This window comes from Prosopis cineraria, unplaced genomic scaffold (assembly GCF_029017545.1).
Source record: "Prosopis cineraria cultivar Desert tree isolate PC_DT_omini unplaced genomic scaffold, ASM2901754v1 PC9, whole genome shotgun sequence".
Classification (NCBI taxonomy): domain Eukaryota; kingdom Viridiplantae; phylum Streptophyta; class Magnoliopsida; order Fabales; family Fabaceae; genus Prosopis; species Prosopis cineraria.
This window is the reverse complement of record NW_026555340.1, coordinates 22,227,378-22,235,802: the sequence shown is the minus strand read 5'-3', so window position 1 is coordinate 22,235,802 and position 8,425 is coordinate 22,227,378. Positions and strand designations below refer to the sequence as shown.

General features: G+C 35.5%; 1 protein-coding gene across 2 annotated transcripts; it reads right to left on the bottom strand.

Annotated features, from left to right (window-relative positions):
• Positions 1 to 432: 432 nt before the first annotated feature.
• Positions 433 to 7,234, bottom strand: LOC129320478 (uncharacterized). 2 transcript variants are annotated; one of them, XM_054965952.1, is made up of 5 exons: positions 7,088 to 7,234; positions 6,297 to 6,456; positions 1,952 to 1,985; positions 1,761 to 1,827; positions 433 to 1,399 (listed from the first exon to the last, which is right to left on the bottom strand). In XM_054965952.1, exons 2-5 carry the CDS (start codon positions 6,406 to 6,408, stop codon positions 1,121 to 1,123), a joined length of 492 nt encoding a protein of 163 aa, XP_054821927.1. In that variant the 5' UTR covers positions 6,409 to 6,456; positions 7,088 to 7,234; the 3' UTR covers positions 433 to 1,120. The 2 variants fall into 2 exon arrangements, with proteins under 2 accessions (XP_054821927.1, XP_054821928.1); XM_054965953.1 differs by having other exon boundaries at positions 1,761 to 1,824.
• Between the last annotated feature and the right edge of the window lie 1,191 nt (positions 7,235 to 8,425).

Sequence of the window (8,425 nt, the reverse complement as noted above, 5' to 3'; positions counted from 1 at the left end):
ATGTAACAATATTTAAAAACACTTTTACATTAATTAATAAGAAGTAAAATTAAAAAATAAATTAATTATTACAAGATGTGTAATATTTTGGATAAAAAATATCTTACAAATAAGACTAGGAAGTACTTCTAAACTAACAACTAACATTCATTATTATTCACTATTAGAGCTAAATTATTTTAATTGAAAGAAACTCCAAGCATAATTTTTATTAAAGTTAAACCATGTTTAAACGGCATTGAGCAACTTCCTACCCAACATTACCAAGGTTTGTTCATTCTGATATGGTTATTGATCATAATTATAATAAATAAAATCAATTAAAATACAAATAATTTGAAAGTTGAAACTTCTCATCGCTTGTGTTTACTTCATCCACGCATGAACCAATACGTAATCTCCATCCAAACTTATCAAGAAAATGCTTAAAGAAACAAGACAAATACACAGAATTGGCCATACAATGCTTTGAAACTTCCTCTGATCCTCCTAAAAAGTACAACATAATATACAAACAAGAGCTTTGCTTTAGGTGACACTTTATGTACATACAACACAACACGTTGAATTTATCAAATAGGTAACACCTCCAAACAGCGTCCCCACAAAAAATAATAATAATAACAATAATTTACATGACCCCAAAGAATAATAATTCTCAATTTCCTCCAAGCCAAGATGGCAAAATTACAAATGGAGGATCTGAGTTTCTGAGAAACAAACACTTGACAGTTGCAAACTCCTTCAATCTCTAAGACCCATGAAAACTAACAAGGGAGGTGAAGACAGAAGAGACACTTTACCACTTTAGACTCTCTCTCTCCCCCCATCTCGTCTTCCTTTATTCTTCAAAAGGAAAACAAAAACCTTTCTTCAAAAATTTCAATCATACTTGGCAACTTCTTCTCACTCATGAACAATAGCTTCCAGAGACCATATATACATACATCCATATAATACATGAATAATACTTTAAGAAAAGCAGCTAAGCAAAAACAAAAAACACTAACTTAAAAAAAAAAAAAAAGCTTCTCCGTCCCAGAATCTCCTCTAACTTCAGTAATCTTTCTTTATATTCTAGTTGTTTCTTTGCTTTGTTGTTTTTGAAAAAGGTATTTATTTATGCTACAGCAGATATACTGCAAGGGCTCCTATCTCTGTTCAGGCAATCAAAACCTTCGATCCTCACGGCTGCTGGTTTGAGATCAAATTTCATTTGAACACAACCTCGAGCTGAAGAAGAGGATGGAGAGATGGGTGCCAAAGAAGATGGGTTAAAAGTCTCATTACCAAATTGTTCATCTTGGATTACAGGATTTGAAGCCCTGCTAGGTGGAGATCCACAGAAAAATGGTGGTGAATAAGCCATTTGGCTCTCAAATCTTCCCTTGTAGCTTTCCTGCAATAGAGTTGAATCGTGGTTAGATATTTGGGGCGGGCTGGAAGGACAGACCCTGGCTAAATTTTTATCTATTTGTAGATCTTCAATAAAAATAACAAGACAAACAATATCTTAATTGTTCAGGTTCAAATACCCAAATGATCATACAGATGTAATCATTTCCAGGTCCAGCAGTCATCAAAACAGATAGATGGGCTTGAAGAACAAATAACCAGGATTGAATTTTATTTCATCCTTGCACAATCACGATAAATCAAGGAGTGAAAAAGCACGTTTCTTGGGCGTAAAGGAGGGGAGCGGTATGTTTGTTTCCCTGGAAAATACTAGTTAAGATACATAGATCAAAAGAGAAAACAACCTTAGAGAAAATTATATTCATAAGCTCTGCCCCAACTCCCAAGTCTTCGATCTCAGACTGGTTGCTGCTTTATGACAACAAAATAACAGAAAGTCAGAATTTATATAGAGAAAAGACTTAGAAATAAACAATAATTAGAGAGATTGGCTAGGATGAGGAAAAAAAAAAAAGAAAGAAAGAAAAGAAATTACTTGATTGACCGTTTCAGGGGTCTGATATGATCATTGTATTGAAAACCGGACCGGACCGGCCGGGTCAACCCGGAAACCGGTGACCCGGTCCCTTGTCCGGTCTGGGTTTACTCCTAAACCGGTGAGGGGGTGAACCGGTGTAACCCGGTCAACCCGGGGTCAACCCGGTGTAACCCGGATAACCCGATGGGTTGACTGGGTTAACCGGGTCATGATTTTTCAGACAAAAATCCCCAAAACGACGTCGTTTTGGGGGATTTGTTTTTTTTTTTAATTTTCTTTCGGTCCAAATCCAGAGCCCATGGTATGAAGCCCAGACGCAGACGGACGCCAGACAGCACCAGCTTTCCGCCTTTCCCTTTCGTGACTTACGTCTGTGTCTTACCGTCTCTCCTCAGTCCTCTCTCTCGCCCTAATCAGCGTCCTACTCTCCGACCCTCCTCTCTCGCCTTTCCCTGTCTCCGACCATCCGTCCTCTCCAGCTCTCTCTCTCTATCTCTGCTGTTCGATCTCTCCTTTAGCTCAGTGTACGACTTCCGTCTCTTAGCCTGATCGATCTGAAATCTCAGCCGGTCAGTTCGTGACAGCTCGGTGTACGCAGCTCGCATTTTGCTTCAGGTTAGTTACTATTGATCGTGCACAACTCTGTTTTTTATTTCGTGATTCAGCTTAAGTGGTCGACTCTGTTGCTAGTGATTTGTTTCTTGCTTGTTTGGCAGATCATTTTGTATGTGTGAAACTTTCTGGTGTTTTGTGTTTTTCTGGTTTTAAGGTTTCTTTACTGTTAATTTGTGCTTTTATGTTGCTTCGGAAATGAAGCTATATGTATGTACTGGTTTAGTTTCATAATCATCTGTGGCTTTGATAATATAATGTTTGATCTTGGCTTCGGATCTAGGCTTTCTTCTGGTAATGATTTTGTGTTTGATCTTGTTTGACAATATAATGTCAGTTTATGGTTCTGTTTAATATTTCAAGTAAGTATGGAGAGGACTTTGAATCTGACAGCTCAAGCCTATGCTTCATGACTTTGTAGATCGATCATGTCCAAGCCCTTTAAAATTAAATAGGGATTATTGATGGCGCTTTCTGATCTTTTCCTGCTCTGTGATCTGTTTATCTTGTTGATGATTTGGGGGTTATATATGTTGGTTGGGAAAATGAGATCTTTGCACGTGAATTGCTATTATATAGATTGCAATCTCAAGGCATATGTTTTATCCTCTGCTCAGGTTCATACTGTGTGTGCATTTTAAAAATGTTGTGATTTTCTATCTTAATTTTGAACTACGGATTGCACTATGTTATAGACAGGGCATATCTAGCTTCTTATTTTTCCTTCTTTCTTTGTGGCCAAACTTGAAAACTATGCAGTCAACACTGAATATGACTAATCAGCATTTGTGTGGAAAAATGAAATTGAAGCTTAGTCATTATTTTAGCTTGCAGGTTAAAATATAATTATTGCATTGATCATGGATATTGGAAGTAATCCTAGTAGTAGTGATAGAAATGAGAATCCTACCTCTAATTCCAATGATCCCCCTCCTAGTGGTAATGATTCAACATATGAGGCCCCATCTATGCGTGGAAAAACTGATCCTGCTTGGGCACATGTTGCCTTAAGAAAAGAAGGCAAGAAAAATATATATACTTGCCTTTATTGTGCATCAAGCTATGGAGGAGGTGGGATTAACAGAATGAAGCAACATCTTGCTGGTGTAAGTGGTCAAGTAGCTTCTTGTAAAAAAGTTCCTCATGATGTACGTCACAGAATGGTAGAGTCTTTGAAAGGTGGGAGAAAAAGGAAGGTTAATGATAGAAAAGAACAAGAACAAGAACAAGAACAAGTAGACATAGGGGACCTTGAAACTAATGATCCAATTGCTCCTACTCCAATTAAGATAGTCCTTGAGAGAGGTGCCAATAAGAGGCAAGCTTCTACTATTTCAGTTGAGAATTATTTTGCCCCTAGGACAACTCCTGGTTCCCAGCCTGGCATCAAAAGTGTGTTTGCAACAAAAGAAGCACAGTACAATGCAAAAATGGCTATTGCTGAATGGGCTATCATCAATTGCATTTCATTTAATGCATTAGATTGCCCTTCATTTCAAAAAGCCATAGATGCTATTGCTTCTATTGGGCCAGGGTTTAAAGCCCCTAATGCTTATGAATTTAGAGTCAATTTGTTGACAGATTGGAAAAAAGAATGTCAATTACTTATTGAGAGTCATCGGGCTAAATGGAAAAACACTGGATGTACACTCATGGCTGATGGTTGGACAGATGTGAGGCAGCGAACTTTGATTAATTTCTTAGTCTATTCTACACATGGAATGGTTTTTGTGAAATCTGTTGATGCATCAGATTTGGTAAAAGATGCTAGGACTTTATTCTCGTTGTTTTGTGAAGTGATTGAGTGGGTTGGTCCTAAGAACATTGTTCATGTGGTGACTGATAATGCTGCAAATTATGTAGCATGTGGCAAGTTGATTAAGGAAAAATATAAAAATATTTATTGGTCACCTTGTGCTGCTCATTGTTTGAACCTTACTTTAAAAGATATAGCAAGCTTGGACAATGTGTCAGCACTTGCAACTAAGGCATCAAAGATAACTGTTTTTGTTTATAATCATATGATCTTCTTGTCATGGCTAAGGAAAAGATCGGGTTGGAAAGAAATTGTACGTCCTGGTGCAACAAGATTTGCTACTACATTTATTACGTTGCATAGCATATATATGCATAAGCATGACTTGCAAGCTTTGGTGACTGATAAGCACTTTGTGGATCACAAATTGTCAAAGACTCAAGCTGGAATAATTGTTACTGCCATCATATTAGATAATGGCTTTTGGGGTGATTGCTTAGAAATTGTGAAGGTTGTATCTCCTCTTATAAAGTTGTTGAGAATTGTGGATTCAGATGAGAAGCCTTCTTTGCCTTATGTTTATGAAGGCATGCAAAGGGCAAAAAAAGCAATTAAGGCAACATTCAACAATAAGAGAGATTATTACAAGCCTTACACAAGCATTATTCAAGCTCGATGGGATAAGCACTTTAAGACAAATCTTCATGCAGCGGCATATTTGTTGAATCCTGCATTCTTGTATGATGAGAATTTTGTTCACAAGAGAAGGTTAATGGATGCAATGCTTGATGTGTTTGAGTCAAATGAAAGTGAAGAAATTGATTATATTGTAATGATGAAGCAATTGAGCTTGTATCGTGATCGTAAAGAATCTTTTGACAAAACTTCATGTGAAAGAGCAGCTCAGAAATTAGATCCTTGTGAGTATTCATATTTATTATTTAACATGTTCATGGTAATTCTAGTTATTATATGATTAACATCTAACTAAGTGTCTTTTATTTGCAGATGAATGGTGGTCATTCTATGGAGGTTCTGTTCCAGAATTGCAAACTCTTGCAATGCGTATTCTTAGCCAAACTTCTTCTTCTTCTGGCTGTGAAAGAAATTGGAGTTTGTTTGAACGCATCCATACCAAAAGACGAAATAGATTACAACATCAAAGATTGAATGATTTAGTTTTTACAAATTATAATCTGCGATTGAAGCATAGGTAAAAATTAGAGTTTTAAATGGCAATGCTTTTATAATTTATAATTGAATATGAATTTTATTATTGTTTATCATATTTGATTATTTTATTTTTTTTCAAGGAGTCAATTGAGGAAAAATAAAAGTTATGATCCCATTGATTATGAATCAATTGACAAAATTGACTTTTGGGTGGCTGAAGAAGAGGAAGAGCCAGCTCCTGAGTTTGATTCTCAAGAAGTTGCAAATCTTGAAAATGTCATTCACAATGAAACCATAGCTACTCCATTAATCCTTGAGAGGGATTATGAAGGTTTATTAAATTTACTATCATGTTTAATACAAGTATATGAATTTTTTGAAATGCCATTCATTAGTATTAATTTTTATTTGTTGTATTGTAGGTGATGAATATATGAATGTTCTAGAGCCCCCATCTTTGCCTGATGTTGCTAGTGGTTCTGGTTTTTCTCATTCCAGTCCTAATGTCTCAATGCCTGGAGATTTGAATGAAGTTAATGATGATTTTGGTGTTGGTCAATATTAGTTACCATGGACATGTTAATCATATGATAGAAAGGTTGTCATTGTAAGGATAGATATTTGAAGTATTGTATTTGGTTGAATGTTCTTATAATTAATATTTTTTTTTATTTAAATTGTATTATTTTAATCATGACCGGTTTGCCACCGGTTCAACCCTAATTGAACCACTAACCCGTGACCCAGTGTCATGACCGGTTCAATGACCGGTCCGGTTTTACGTACCTTGGATATGATCATCAATGGGGATGTTTAGGAGATTTAACCGACGAGGTTTGGGGCAGACAACAGGTTCCATCCTCCTCTCATCGCAGCTTGTCAAGGAGTTCATCTGGTAGCCACAGTGATTCATCTTTTCAACGTTTCACTCTTGAAAATCTGAGATTTTGACAAGGCGCGCCTGCAACCACATGGGGGAAAACACAGGAAAAATAGTTAACTGTATGCAATTTGCTTGGCACCCGAGAAATCAAAGGAAATCTAAGAAGAAAAAATCCAAATAAGTCTGAGCTCTAAAACAGCTTTGCAAAATCCAAGAAGTTCATTTTCTCAAGAACTGACAAAGGGAAGCATATTCCAGGCTTGAAATCGCATGCAAACATAAAGACACACAGGGATATAAAATCAAACACCTGACCTGATCTTCTAGACCTTTGCAAACGAAAACTTTCAAAATAGCCACTTTCCCAGAAGTACAAGGAACAGACATAAATATATATAATAAACACTTGAGCACCTCCAAAAGAAGAACTTTGCTAAGCCCACCAGAACCAGGAAGACACACAGATAAAGAGAGAAGCCGCAAGAGCAAATCAAACGAACGTTTAGAACATAAAGAACAGAATCCAAAGAAACTGAGCTCTGAGACAATTCAGTTAGCAAAAAATTCATCTAATCCTTCACGGAAACCCGAAAATCCATGAAGTCGAACTTGAAAACCGCATAAATACATAGATATGCCTCCATAGACATTAAATCAAACACCTGAACTACGCTTTAAGAAAAAAAAGGAAGATAGATAGATAGAGTACCTCAGTTGTCTCCGAGGCTCCTTAGAGAGGAGGATGAGAAGAAGGAAGGAAGCGAAGAGCGTGGGAGGGAAAACAGGAGACGCGACACAAATGGTGGGCTCGGTGAAGAACAGTGAGGGATAGAGAGTGAGAGCGTGTGATGAGGAGAAGTGAAGCAATGATACAGTGCATGTAAATACAGAGCAAGTAATGTGAAACCACGCTTATTAACCGTTGGATTCGATTATCGTTCCTCGGATTCTGTGACTCAACCTATGTTGAGTGGATTGATCGGATCCGCTAGGGACGGCCTTTCTTCGCATTGCGGACAAAGAGAAACGATCTGATCTACTTGTTTGCAGTACAGCACGCGCCTGCTATGTGTAATGTCTGTTTTGCCCCTCAGTTTCATCCACGATCAAGCGGAGGAAAGGCGCCATCACGAATTGCCATTCTTCTTGAATGCTTCAATACACGGGAATTCTCGAATTGGAGTCTACGTGAATATGAAAGAAATTCAAAAATCTTTGAATCAATGTTTTCAGATCCCAATAGTCAGAGGAGCAAGTAGTTCTAACTTCACCGTTAGATCAATCATTGAATCATGACATAATAATTAAATAAAATTAATATTAAATATATACACACATAATAAATATAAAAAAATTATAATATATCAATAAAATAACATAATATGACTATAAAATAATATTATTATAAATTATAATTTTATAATTTATTAAATATAAGTAAATATTGGTTAAATTAAATATGAATGAACTCAAAAATATTTGTATTTACATTTATAATTATCAATATTTTTATTTTTAAATCATATTTTATAGATGTAAATTATTCAAAAATAAATTTGACTTTTAGTATAATTTAATTTTAAAAATTTTCTAGTTTTTTTATGTTTTAAGCTTTTTTTAATATTATGTTTAAAACTGTTCGGTTTTTTAAAAACATTTACTCAATAACAGTTTAACTCCAGTTTAATCTAGCTTAATCATGAAAACAGTCTTTTAATCCAAACCAAATCGTTAATGGCTCTGGTCGACAATCTAACCATCCGATTCAGTTTGGTTTTTAAATCATTGGTTTGAAGCTAATTTAATCAAATAATTATATTCCCTCTATTAAAAGATATAAGTCATAATAGAAGTCTTATCATTGTAAATACTATTTCTACTCCGAATTATAAAATACTTTTAGAGATATGAGGTGTTGCAAAATATAAAACACTTTGTTTTTTTAATATTACCTTCCCATTAATAGTGAATAGTAAAGGCTATGGATCATGAATTTGAATGAGAAATAGATCTTTTAAATAGTGGAACATTTTACATTTGGAGTTTA

Bases quoted from the DNA above. Each gene is read 5' to 3' on its own strand.
- LOC129320478 (XM_054965952.1), bottom strand. From the start codon at position 6,408: ATGAATCACTGTGGCTACCAGATGAACTCCTTGACAAGCTGCGATGAG. The intron at 1,986-6,296 runs ATGATCATATCC...GTTTTCAATACA, and splicing joins TCTCCTAAACATCCCCATTG to ATGATCATATCAGACCCCTG. The intron at 1,400-1,760 runs GTTGTTTTCTCT...ACTCTATTGCAG, and splicing joins TGAATATAATTTTCTCTAAG to GAAAGCTACAAGGGAAGATT.